General features: G+C 41.5%; 1 protein-coding gene across 6 annotated transcripts in view; it reads left to right on the forward strand.

Annotated features, from left to right (window-relative positions):
• The first annotated feature begins 9,110 nt into the window (after positions 1 to 9,110).
• Positions 9,111 to 14,058, forward strand: part of ZNF346 (zinc finger protein 346) — a 32,073-nt gene continuing 27,125 nt past the window's right edge. For all 6 annotated transcript variants that reach the window (XR_008423776.1, XM_019450421.2, XM_019450423.2 and 3 more), the window contains exon 1: positions 9,111 to 9,331. Coding sequence is in view for 5 of the 6 variants with exons in the window: in XM_019450421.2 (XP_019305966.1) it covers positions 9,157 to 9,331 (175 nt within the window). In the remaining variant the exon portion in view is untranslated. The remainder of the gene's footprint in view (positions 9,332 to 14,058) is intronic.

A 14,058-nucleotide genomic window follows, 5' to 3' on the forward strand; every position in this document is an offset into this window, starting at 1 on the left:
GCCACTCGGGCATCCCTAGATTTTTTTTTAATGCTTATTTTATTCTTGAGAGAAAGAGTGCAAGCAGGGGAGGTCAGAGACAGAGGGAGACACAGGATCCGAAGCGGGCTCTGCACTGACAGCAGAGAGCCCAATGCAGGGTTCAGATTCATGAACCATGAAATCATGACCTGAGTTGATGTTGAATGCCTAACGGACTAAGCCACCTGGGGGGCCCCAACAGACTGGATTTTTAAAATTCAACTATATGCTATACAGAGATACACTTTGAATATAACATCATCAAGTTTAAAAGAACATAAGACAACAGGATGGAAAAATAAATACTTTTCCACAGAAAAGATGTGGCTCAGCTAAATTAACATCAGATAAAGTAGACTTTCAATAATAAGTATTACTAGAGATAAGGATAAGACACTGATAAAAGTGTCTAACTGAAAATAAGATTTTCCTATTATATATTCAGAAATCAAACACGTGAAGCAAAAAAATAACAGAACCAGGGGCGCCTGGGTGGCTCAGTCGGTTGGGCGTCCGACTTCAGCTCAGGTCACGATCTCGCGGTCCGTGAGTTCAAGCCCCACGTCGGGCTCTGGGCTGATGGCTCAGAGCCTGGAGCCTGCTTCTGATCCTGTGTCTCTCTCTCTCTCTCTGCCCCTCCCCCATTCATGCTCTGTCTCTCTCTGTCTCAAAAGTAAATAAACGTTAAAAGTTAAAAAAAAAAAAAAATAACAGAACCAAAAAGAGAAGTAGACAAATCCACAGTCACAGCTAAAGATTTGAACACACACACACACACACACACACACCTCAGTAATCGATAGAACTAAATAAAAATCAGTAAGGATACAGAAGATCTGATCATATTATCAACCACATTGACACAATTAAATATTTATATGACAGTATGCCCAACAACTGCAAAACATGCATTCTTTTCAAATACAAATGTAACGTTCACCACATAGACCATATGCTGGACATAAAGCAAATCCCAAGAGATTTCAAAAGACTGAAGTTTTACAGAGTATGTTCTCTGATCACAATGGATTGAATTAGAAATTAATAACAATGAGAAATCTAGAAATGCCCCAAATATTTGGAAATTAGCAACTCATTTATACAAATTTCAAGAGTGGGCAAAACTAATCTGTAACGACAGTATTCAGGATAATGATTTCTTTTGGCTGAGAAGAACAGTCAGCATTCAAGGACTTGAAATGTCCTATATTTTAATATAGGTAGTGATTATACAGCTCTATTTATATATAAAATTTATTCAAGATTTGTACTTGTATACATTATTCCATATAAGCTATACCTCAATAAAAAAGTAATCAGAAAAATAGAGAGACATTAAATTCCCTAGGACCTAACAAAATATCTAGTTCATGCAGGATGCTTAATAAATGTTTGATGAATTAAAAAAGGAAAGAGAGATAAATAGAATGAAAAGACCTACCATACATTTAATACCATTTATACCCACTAGATTGGCAAAAGATAAAGAAGTGTGACAGTACCAAATGCTGGAGAGAATGAAAATCAATAGGAACTCTTATCCTTTGCTGATGAGAATATAAATTGATACAATCACTTTAGAAAACAATTTGGCAATAGCTCATAAAGTATAGCATTCACATACCCTACCAACTGGCAATTCAATTCCTAGGTGTATACCCTGAGAAACTCCTTTCCAAGTGCACCAGGAGTTAAGCATAAGAGTGTTGGGGGTGGGGGTGGGGGTGGGGGCATCTGGGTGGTTCAGTCAGTTGAGCATCCGACTTGTCTCAGGTCATGATCTCACAGTTCATGGATTTGAGCCCTGCACCAGAATCTGTGCTGTCAGCACAGAGCTCACTTTGATCCTCTGTCTTCCTCTCTCTCTCTCTCTACCCCTCCTCCACCTTCTCTCTCTCTCTCTCTCTCTCTCTCTCTCTCTCAAAAATAAATTAACATTAAAACAAATTTTTTTACTTAAGGGCGTCTGGGTGGCTCAATTGGTTGGGTGTCCTACTTCAGCTCAGGTCACGATCTCACCGTTCCTGAGTTCAAGCCCCACGTCAGGCTCTGTGAGGACAGCTCAGAGTCTGGAGTCTGCTTAAGATTCTGTATCTCCTGGGGTGCCTGGGTGGCACAGTTGGATAAGTGGCTGACTTCAGCTCAGGATGGGCTCTGTGCTGACAGCTCAGAGCCTGGAGCCTGCTTTGGATTCTGTGTGTGTGTGTCTCTCTCTGTTCCTCCCCTGCTTGTGTTCTCTCTGTTTCTCAAAAATAAATAAATGTTAAAAATTTTTGTTAAAGCATAAGAGACTCTTAAAAACTGAGAACAAACTGAGGGCTGATGGGGGGTGGGAGGGAGGGGAGGGTGAGTGATGGGTATTGAGGAGGGCACCTGTTGGGATGAGCACTGGGTGTTGTATGGAAACCAATTTGACAATAAATTTCATACATTTAAAAAAAAATTTTTTTTGTTAATAAAAAAAATAGGTGGGTTGATAATTCCTAGCTCAGATTAGATGATGAATTCATGGGTGTTCATTATATTATTACTCTTTATAAGTTACATATAATATTTTTATATGTATTAAATAATGATAATTTAAACATTTTTAATAAGGAAAAGACAGTAGAAAGTGTTATAGAAGTATGGAGAAATGAGTTATTTACTTCTTCCTAGAGGAAGAGAAGAAGTCAAGGAGAATTTCATTTAGCAGGTGTGTTAGGGATCCACATGATCACCCAGGTTTGATGATCGACTCAAGGACTCATAGAATTCAGTATACAGTTGCACTCACAGCTATGATGTATTATAGTCAAAGAATACAAAGCAACATCAACAAAGTATGTCAAATGGACATGACAATATGGTGGAAGGGCATTAAAGGCAGTGGGAACAGTACACACAAAGGAAAAGAGCTGTGAAAGGATGCCCCAGCCAGAGAACAAACCACAAGGCTGAAAAGTCCTTTCAGTGTGGCTGGAGCACAAGGTGCTTTGGAGAGTATTAGAAAAAGGGAGTGGAGAGGGAAGGAGTTAGACTATAGAGTCAAACTCTTATACCAGGTAGGACATTTTAACTTTGTCCTATAAGCAACAGGAAGCCATTAAGTATTGTCTGTAGGGGAGTATAGTACAGTGCCTGTCTGTAGTAAACTGCTTAAGTCCTCCAAAAATTAAAATGCTGAACTCCTAACCTTCAATGTGATGCTATTAAGAATTGGGGCCTTTAGGAACTAATTAGGTAATGAGTGTGGAGCCCTCATGAATGAGATGAGTGACCTCATGAAAGAGACCATAGAGAGCTCTCTCACCCCTTCATCCATGTGAGGATAGAGGGAGAAGATGGCAGTCCATAAACTAGGAAGACAGTTCCCACCACACACCAGATCTACTGGTACTTTGATCTTGGACCTTTCAGCCTTCAGAACTATGAGAAATAAATTGTTCTTTAAGCCCTACCATCTACTTTATGGGAGCCCGTATGGACAAACATACAGACATATAATAGAGTAGGCCCAAAATAAAGCCTGTTGATGTGATGTGACTCAAATTACTATGACAGTTCAAGATCTTTACTGATTTCTTGACAGTTCTTCAGCAGAGATGACAGAGCTTCACTGGATCATTTTAAACCATTCTAGGGGCACCTGGGTGGTTCAGTCAGTTAAGCATCTGACTCTTGATTTCAGCTCAGGTCATTATCTCACAGTTCTTGAGTTCAAGCCCCAAGTCAGGCAGTGCGCTGCTGGCACCTGCTTGGGTTTTCTCTCTTTTTCTCTGCCCCTCCACCAACATGCACACTCTCTCTCAAAATAAATACATACACATTTTTTAAACAAATAAATAAACCACTCTAGATTTCCTTGGATACATTAAACTAAACTAGATCCATAATCAAATGCACAATTAATTGAAACTGGTTCTAGAAACTGGGGGATCAAAAACTCATTCTAGAAAACTGGGGTTTAGCTTTACCAAAATGGAGCCTAATATCAGTTTGTGAAATTATCAGAAAAATACAGCATTCAGAATAAACCAGTAACAGCTACCATTTACTTTGTGCCAGGCAATGTGCTAAGTAGTTTATGGAGATTATTTTGGTTAATCTTCACAATCACCATTTAAAGTCGTATCATTTCCAAATTTTATAGTTAAAGAAGCAGACTTACAAATGTTAAATAATTTACCTAAGGTCACATAGGTCATGACTGCAGAGTGGAGCAGTTGATGTCAGGCTGAGTACTTGATGGCTTTAATTGATGTCCTGTTTATTTCTCAGAGATTATAGGGGCTAATCCCAATCCCGTTTACCGCAGACACTGTCAGGGTGTAAAACATCATGGCCATCCATTGCACCTCACATGGCTCTGAACATCCATCCCTCCTGCCCCAAGGGTGGCTCAGCAGGGTTGGAATGGTTGGAGTTGCTGGACCACCACTGGGGTGAAAAGAAGCTGCCATATCTGTTTACTTTAACTTGACATACACATATGCTCATTTTCTAAATGGGCTGTGACAAGGAAAAAGTTGGAAAGCTCTACTTGAATCTAATCCTCCACCTTCCCCTCTTTCTCAAAACCCTCTGAAAATCCTAATCCATGATCAGCAAACTCCCCTATATGTAGGCCACTTTCAGGCAAACAGGCTTGAGCAATGGAACGTGGAAAGGGCCCACAACTGCCACCTGAATACAGACAGGAGGAGACTCACCTCAAAATATCCAGAGGCCCTAACTAACCAATGGGCTACTTACAACTAGGCACAGTTACCAAAAAACGTAAAATTCCGTAAGTTGCCATACTTCCTCACCTTCCCTCCTTAAAAGCAGCCCCCTCCCACTGCCTTGCTGCAGACAGCCTCTCTGCTGTCTTTCTCACCCACTACCTTGCTACCTTGTGGTGTATGCAATAAACTTCTACCTCCTTTGTTCTGCCTCACTGAATTCTTTCACCTCCTATGCAACCTGCTTGCTTCCACCCAATCATTGCCCCACATTTGGAGGCCCTCATCTAATTGAGAGACACACCATTTAGACACCACACCCTAGACCCTCAATCTGTCTTTGGAAAGTCACAGATGTAAAACCTGGCATCTCCTAAAGACAAGGCTTCCCTGTAGCCCTGAAGTCACTATAAAATGACCCACCTTGGGGTGCCTGGGTGGCTCAGTCAATTAGGCATCCGACTTCAGTTCAGATCATGAGCTCACAGTTTGTGAATTCAAGCCCCGTGTTGGACTCTGCGCTTACAGCTCAAAGCACAGAGCCTGCTTCAGGTTCTGTGTCTCCCTCTCTCTCTGCCCCACCTCTGCTTGTGCTCTTCTCTCAAAAATGAATAAACATTAAAAAAATGTTTTTAATATAATAATAAAATAAAATAAAATAACATAAAATAAAATAAAATAAAATAAAACAAAATAACCCATCCTGAGAAGTAGACTAGGATTGCAGCAAAGATGTGCCCTCCTTCTCTCCCCTGCCCCAGCATAGCTTTTCCAGTTTTCCTCAAGAGCAAACCCTGCTGTTTTGGACCAATCTCAGATTCTGACTCAAACCATGCTTGTTAACATCCTGTTAGTAAAACCTAAATTATGATCACTTCTAACAACTAGAAATGTGTTCACAGAGCTGAGAAGTTGAAAGCCTCATATGAGGTAAGTCAGAAACCATCAAGACCCCCACAGCTGTGGCTTCATCATCCCACTCCATTCACACTGGCCTTGGTTGTTTTACTAATCATGTTATTGTTGTTGTTGTTGTTTTCTGTATTTTATTAAGCTTTGACATCTTTGAAGACTAGGGTGTAATGGCCCCTCTCAGGATTAGGCAAACGGCTAAACACACATTTCATATGCAAATCAACCAATCCAAAACCAGCATCTCCAGCCATCTCTTTTATCTAACTCACACACCAAGCCAATATTCCCCCTTTCCTAAATCAGCCCAAAGCTAGGTACCAGACTACTAGGGTCCACTCCCATAGCCTGGAGCCCTGCTATTATTATTCAAACTAGCCAATCCTCAACTTCTTACCTAGCCCCACCCATTCCTTCCAGTGTTGACTATAATAAAGGCTCTGGGGCATGCTCTTGGCTGTTCTTTTTGCCTCCTGACCAACCCTGGTACTTTCCCTGTGTACTGTGGCTCTGCATGGCATGGCATAACCCTTCCTTTTGGAAGTGTGCATAATAAAACTCTCAATGGCTCTGAACTCTTATCAGCATTCAGTCACCTCTGTAAATCCCAGGTACAATCAAAACAGTTGTCACTTCTTACTATAGCAGTTAACACATACTGTATGATATTATGCATACGATAGATACTTTCACCTTTAGAGTTTAATCTCCCTGAGAACAAGAGCCATAGTTTACTAAGCTCTGTACTATGGGTTTGCATGCCCGAGAACATACACAATCAGTGTTTACTCAAATGAAGAATCTGCCGAACAGTGGCCAATTTGTCCCTCGGCAAAGCCATTTCCCTGGGATTGTTCTTCTCTCATAGCAGCAATACACAGAACATGTTGGGAAGTAGGTCTCATTTTCCACAGGGAAGAAATAAACGCCAGCCCCAAATACAAGGCATCACATGCACTGTCAAGTTCCAACAAGGAGTCCAGGCCTGGGCCATTACTGAAAGCACTTACACAAGGACAAAGCAGAAAAAGGGCTATTCAGACACTCAGCGCCATAGCTCAGGACTCTGCCTCAGTGGCACAGAAAACAAATCATGGTAGCATTCACTGGAGAATAAATCTAAATTGTTTTGAGGGGCGCCTGGGTGACTCAGTCAGTTAAGCATCCAACTCCTGGCTTCAGCTCAGGTCATGATCTCACAGTTTCATGAGTTCAAGCCCCGTGCAGAGCCTGGTTGGGACTCTCTCTCCCCCTCTCTCTGCCCCTCCCCCACTCATTCTGTCTGTCTCTCTCAAAATAAATAAAAATAAATAAATAAATAAATAAATAGTTTTGAGCATCTAATTAGATGGGAGCAAGGGGAGGGGGACTGTATTTTGCTCCATTGTGTTAAATATATATGCTTGAATTCTGGGATTTTGACTAAAATGTCCTCTATACCTTGGGATTTCTAGTGAATAACTCGGGCTATGGAAATTTGGATAAGTAGAAACTTTCTTTAAGATTAATTAAGTAATGTACAGTCATTGGTTTTTAGGCTGGTCATCTGGTACTGACAAAAGGACATGGATGTGCAGTCTGAGGACTGGTGTTCAAGTATGGACTCTGTCATTAACTAGCTGTGTGACCCTGATAAAACTTTCACTTCTCCCAGTCTGTTTCTTTACTGTCAAATAAGAAAGAATCCTTCATAGGAAAACCACTCTGAGGATTTAATGTTATAATGTATGTTAAAGGTGCTTCATAAACTATAAAACACTGCATAAACATCAATCATCTATTACACTATAGAGGAGTCAGGCATGAAGGCTGCCACTAGCTAATGCTCAATATTTACAGTATAAATAAGTATCTCTTGCTGGTCAGCTGTGTGATCTCAGGCAAGAAACCTGTCTCTTTCTTTTTTTCTTTTTGCCTCCTCTGATATTACTTCTCCCTTGTTCACTGGGCTCCAGCCACAGTGTCCTTTTTCCTATTCCTCCCAACAGAGCAAGTTCACTCCTGCCATAGGGGCTTTGTACCTCCTGTTCCCTCTCCCTGGAACATTCTTCACCAGTTCTTTACACGGCCTCCCACTTCTCATCAATCAGGCTTAGGTAAAATGTCATTTCTTTAGAGGCTTTCTCTGACCACCCTGACTAATGTTCCTTGCACATCATTCACCCAATACATATTCGTTTTATGTTCTTAGTACTTATTACAATCTGTTGACTTATTACACTCTCCTCCAGTAGAATAAAAAACACAATACCAGAGCTTCCCTTTCTGTCTTGTTTACCACTGTATTCCAATGCCCAAAACATCTAACTCATAATTAAACTCTCAATAAGCATTTGAATAAATGAAGTTGAAATAAGGTAACTATATCAAAAGTTTCATTAATTGACAGATATTTTATATGTACCTATGAGAACCCAGGCTCTATTTCAAGGTGCTGGAGTTCCATCTGAGAACAAAATAGACAAAAATCTCTACTTTCTTGGGGTGTGCCTACTAGTGGGGAAACAAACAAAAAAGATAAAAAGTAAAATCATACTATGTCTGATAATGTTAAGTGTTAAGAAGGAAAAAATAATAAAGCAGGAAAGAAGAACGTGACATGTGTGTTTTAGATAGGGTAGCCAGAGAAAGAAATGAAAGACTGAGCCATGAGAGTATATGGGGAAAATGCAATCCAGGTGGTCAGGGTAACTGGGACAGTAATGAAGGTGTTGGAGGCTAACACAGTAGGAGATAAAATCAGGGAGGTTAAAGGAAGTCAGACTGTATAGGGTCTTTTGGCTAAACTAAGGACTTTCTTTGGCTTTTATCAAGAGTAGGATAGGAAAGTGTTGGAAAATATGAGCATCAGGGTATCATGACATGGTTTGCTATGAGGACTGCTAGGGCTGTTGTGCTGAGAATATCTGAAGGGCAAGGGAAAGGACTAGTGAAGATGCTACAATAACCCTGCCAAGAGATGGTGGCTCCTGAAAGACTAGGGGAGGATCTGTGGGGATGGAAGATAAAATTTCAGGTTGGACAGTTGCATTGAGAGTTTAAGGGGGTGGGGGGGTGGGGTCTGGGCTAGGAGTTAGAAGTTGAAACTCAACTGGTATTTATTACGGAGATGGAGTCCTGGCTCTACTACATTCCGGTGGCAAACTTGAGTAAACTATTTTTAGGTTCTAGGCCTCAGTTTCCCTAACAGTAAAACGGAGAAAATATCCCCACGTAACAGGGCCTTCAAGGTAACTATTTCTAAGTGTCAAAGGCTGATGGTGAGCAAGGTGAGAACCTGCACGAACCTGTATCAGAGTAAGGGGGCTACTGTGAAACCAGCGACTAACTTTCAGTTCCACGCAACACGCTCCGAGGCTCACCAGCGATCAAAGGGAAGCACCAAGGCCCGCATTGCAACGCTGGCTGCAGCTCCCAAACCTCGCGAGACTTGTTGGCCCGGCAAAGTCACCCTCCCACCCACATCTCGCGAGACCAAGGTTTATGAGCGGCTATCTGCCGGTTACGGCTTGCAGGAAAGATGGAGTATACTGCGTTGGGCACCGTGGAGGCCGCGGACAGCGGAGGGGCCCTGCCATACAACAGCTCGGAGGAGCGAGAAGGCCGGGAACCAGACGGACTGCGCTTCGACCGCGAGAGGGCGCGCCGCCTGTGGGAAGCAGTGTCCGGGGCCCAACCAGTGGGGAGGGAGGAAGGTGAGTCCGAGGACCTCAGAGGCAGTAAGTCCCTCGCCCACCCGCTCGTTTCGCTGGGAGCGGAGGAAGCGCGGGTTGGGACCGCGGACCAGCCCCCGGGTCTCCGGTCACACCCCCTGGCGCCCGGCCCGCCCCCTTGCGTGACGCGCCCGGGACTCCTTGACTCGTGCAGCCCAGCAGGGCCTGGGTACCGTGGGCCAGCTCCACGGAAAATTGAGGCCGCCGCACCCAGCGAATCAGGTCTCCGCTCTCCAGTAGTCAAGGGCCTTCTCATGCTCACACCGTTGGGAGTGGGGGTTCCCCCGCCTTTCTCATCCACCAGAGCGCAGCTCTTCCCTAAACTCGAGGACTGTAATTCCTATTCGTGCCTTCTCGGAGACCCACAGAACCTTCTCCGCCAGACTGCTATCCCCCCACCATTTTCCCCTGACTCTCCATTGTCCCAGTCTCCAAGTTCCCCCACCCCTAGTGTATCTTGCCTCCCTTCTCTCATGCCCCACACTTCCAAGAACTCCAGAAGGCCTTCTTACCCCATGTTCTTCCTGGCCTTGGTGACTGAACCTGGTTTACCCCTGTTTCTATTTGTCGAGTCTCTACTACCTGGGTCTTTTTTATGCGATGGGGGCCAGGAGCCTGAAAAACTGGCCAGGGTATACTTTGGGTCCAACTTCTTTGTATCGTAGGCTTGTCCCGAAGTTGTGAAGAACAGGGTACACTGGGGGGCACTTCTGGGCTGAAGCTTCCTAGCTTGCTCTGCATTTGACCTGGCACTGGGTAAGATGGAGATAGAGGAGGATGGAAAGGGCTGGCCTGACCTAGTTGTGTGACTCCCTTCATGGTCCTTACCACTAGCTGCTTAACTCCAGTCCGGAAGTACAAGAACCGTCTGGCCTTCTGTGCTAATCCTGTCAAGTAATCTGCTCGGAAATCAGGTTTGTTTGTTTGCTGAGCAGACTAATCATGGAAAGTTTAATATGTTGCTTGTGAACTGATTGTCCTGGGATAAAATGGACTTTTTGACCACATCCAAAGAAGATATGTTTAAATTTGGAGTCTGTGGTACACAGACCTATACCCTTGTGTGTACTTCTCCAGTTTGAAAACTAGTCTAGTCTGACTCCTACTAAATTAATATGGGCCTTCTGTCTCCCTCATAATTTCAAACTTGTTTGGTACAAATCCCCCCAAACGCACCCCAATTTTCCTTTCACTAATTTGACAATCATTGATGTATGCTCAGTTCCTAGGACTGGCTGGGCATCAGAGCTACAGAGATGAGGAAGATACTGTCCTTCCCCCTGGGAGGGTTTATAGTCTAGTCCAGGAAGCAGACACCAAAACAGTTTCAGTATAATGTAATGGGTACAGTAAAGAGGAATGTGTAAGAATTGGTTGTGCACAAAGAGGAAGTGACCTTTGTCCTTGAGGGACAGGGAAGGCATCTGCTGGACCTTGAAGCAGAGAACACAGCAGCTTTGCTCTAAAAAGTGAATTGCTTATGTGTGTGTGAATGTACAATGTCACTTAGGACCCAGTTCATTTCCCTACTGTCCTCACTTTCCAGTATTTATATGAGGTCTAGATAGATACCTGTAACACCAGGTTCTACTCATCTTGGTTTTTGTTTTGTTTTTCTCTTAGCACTTTTATTGAGTTATAATTTATATACCATAAAATTCACCCATTCTAACTGTACAATGCAATGATTTTTTGCTAAAAGTATAGAGTTGTGTAGCCACAATTCTGTTTTAGAATATTTCCGTCACTCCAGTTAGTTCCTTTCTGCTTCTTTACATTAAATCTCCACTCTTACCTCCTGCCCTGGGCTACCACTGTCTCTAAAATTTGCCTTTTCTGAACATTTCATATAAATAAAATCATACAATATGAATGCATTTGGCTTCTCTCAGCATGTTTTTGAGGTTCAGCCACGTTGTACCGTGCATTCATTATGGGCTTCATTATGTTTTGTTGCTAATAGAATCCCATTGTATAGATCTTGCTTTTTATCCTTTGACAGTCTCTGGCTTTTGAGTGGGCTGTTTAGACTGTTTGCATTTAATTTAATTATTGATAATGGCTAGATTTACATTTTCTATTTTGCTATTTATCTCCTTTTCATTTTGTTCTTCCTTTTCTCCTTTACTGACTTCCTTTGTGGTTAGTATTTTTTAGTGGACCATTTTACTTCCTCTGTCAATTTTTTATACTTTTTTTTTTTTAATGTATTTATTTTTGAGAAAGAGAGCACAAGCAGAGAAGGGGCAGAGTGAGAGGGAGACAGGATCTGAAGCAGGCTTTGTGCTGATAGCAGAGCCCGATGTGGAGCTCAAATCCATGAACCGTGAGATTGTGACCTAAGCTGAAGTCAGACTCTCAACCAAGACACCCAGGTGCCCTTTTTTTTTTTTTTTTACTTTTTAATTGTATTTTCTTAGTGCTCGAGGGACTATATGATGCATCTTAACTCATCACAGTCTACTTCAAATTAATACTAACTTAAATCTGATAAAATGTATAAAAACATTCCTCTAATAGTGCTCCATTCCTCACCCTCCTTTGTACTATTATTGTCATATTTGTTACATTGATATATGTTATAAACCTAATTATTCAGTGTCATAATTATTGATTTATACAATATCTCTTCTAAAGAAGTGAAGAGAAGTTATTTAAAAAAGTATATTTATGGGGCACCTGGGTGGCTCAGTCAGTTAACCCTCCGACTTCAGCTCAGGTCATGATCTCACAGTTTATGGATTTGAGTGCCTCATCTGGCTCTGTGCTGACAGCTCAGAGCCTGGAGCCTGCTTTGGATTCTGTGTCTCCCTCTTTATCTACCCCTCCCCTACTCACACTCTGTCTCTCTCTCTCTTTCAAAAAAAATATCAAAAAATTTTTTGGGGTGGGCGCCTGGGTGGCTCAGTCGGTTAAGCATCCAACTTCAGCTCAGGTCACGAACTCACGTTTCGTGAGTTCAAGCGCCGTGTTGGACTCTGTGCTGACAGCCAGAGCCTGGAGCCTGCTTCAGATTCTGTGTCTCCGTCTGTCTCTGCCCCTACCCTTCCCCTATACTCTGTCTCTCTCTTTCTTAAAAGTAAATAAAGATTAAAAAATTTTTTATTGATTTATTTATTGATTTTATTTAAAGATTAAAAAAATATTAAAAAATATTTATAATGTCTTTTATATTGGCATACATATTTACCATTTCTGGTGTTCTTTTTTCTTCCTCTGGATTCATTACCACTTAGTACCACTTCCTTTCAGCTAGCAGGGCTTTCTTTAGTATTTCTTGCAAGGCAAACCTGCTAACAGTGAATTCTCTCAGTCTTTATCTGGGAATGTCTTTATTGTGTTTTCAGTCTTAAAGTATATATATATATTTTTTTATTATTATTATTATTAAAAAAAATTTTTTTAATGTTTATTTATTTTTGAGAGAGGGGGAGAGACAGAGTGTGAGCAGGGGAGGGGCAGAAAGAGAGGGAGACACAGAATCTGAAGCAGGCTCCAGGCTCTGAGCTGTCAGCACAGACCCCGACTCCAGACTCAAACTCACGAACCACGAGATCATGACCTGAGCCAAAGTCGGACGCTCAGCCAACTGAGCCACCCAGGCGCCCCAAAGTATATATTTTTTAAAATAACATCTTTGTTGATACATAATTCATATACCATAAAATGCACCTTTGTAAAATATATAATTTAGTGGTTTTTAGTATATTCACAGAATTGTACAACCATCACCACTAATTTTAGAACATTTTCATCACCCCGGAAAGAAACCCTACACCCATTAGCAGTCACCTCTGACAATTGTTTATCTCCTTTCTGTTTCTATAGATTTGCTTATTCTGGATGTTTCATGTAAATTGAATTGTATAATATGTGGCCTTTTGTGACTGGCTTCTGTCACTTAGCATACTGTTTGAAGGATAGTTTTACTGGACATGGAATTATTAGTTGACAGTGTTGATATTTCTCACTACTTTGAATATGTTATTCCACTGCTCTCTGGCTTTCATTGTTACAGATAAGAAGTAAGTCATTAATCAAATTATTCCACTGTACAGGATGAGTCATCTTTCTCTTGCTGCTTTAAAGAGTTTCTATCTTCCAGTAGTTTGACTATGATGTATCTAGGTGTAGATCTCTTGGTATTTATCATATTTTGAGTACCTTGAGGCTTTTAGCTGTATGGATTAATGTTTTTCTTTGATCAAATATGGGAAGTTTTCAGACATTGTTTCTTCAAATATGTGGGTTTTTTTCCCATTCCTTTCTCTTCTTCTGAGATTCCCCATATATATGTTTGGTATGTATTTGTTTGGTATGCTTGATGTATCCCACATGTATCTGTGGCTCTGTTCATTATCAATTTTCTTTTTCTCTTTTCTTCAGTTTGAGTATTTCTATTGATCTATCTGCAAGTTCACTGATTCTTCTGCCACTTAGAAACTGATACTGATTTTTTCTAGTGGTTTTTTCATTTCATTTATTGTGCTTTCAGCTCAACTCTGTGTTATACGTATTTTAAGTAGAAAACTTTTTAACACCACATCATCAATGCCATTACATTTGTTTTCTTCATGACTTTTTTGTATAATAAAATTTGAGTTTTTACACACCATCAACAGTATGGATTCACAAAATAGAAGTGCTGAAGCTAAATAACCTTAACGGGGCTAATGTCCAATTCATTCTTGTAGACCACCCTGCCTGTT

This window comes from Panthera pardus, unplaced genomic scaffold, assembly GCF_024362965.1.
Source record: "Panthera pardus isolate Hobbes unplaced genomic scaffold, ASM2436296v1 HiC_scaffold_2, whole genome shotgun sequence".
In the NCBI taxonomy this organism is placed as follows: Eukaryota; Metazoa; Chordata; class Mammalia; order Carnivora; family Felidae; genus Panthera; species Panthera pardus.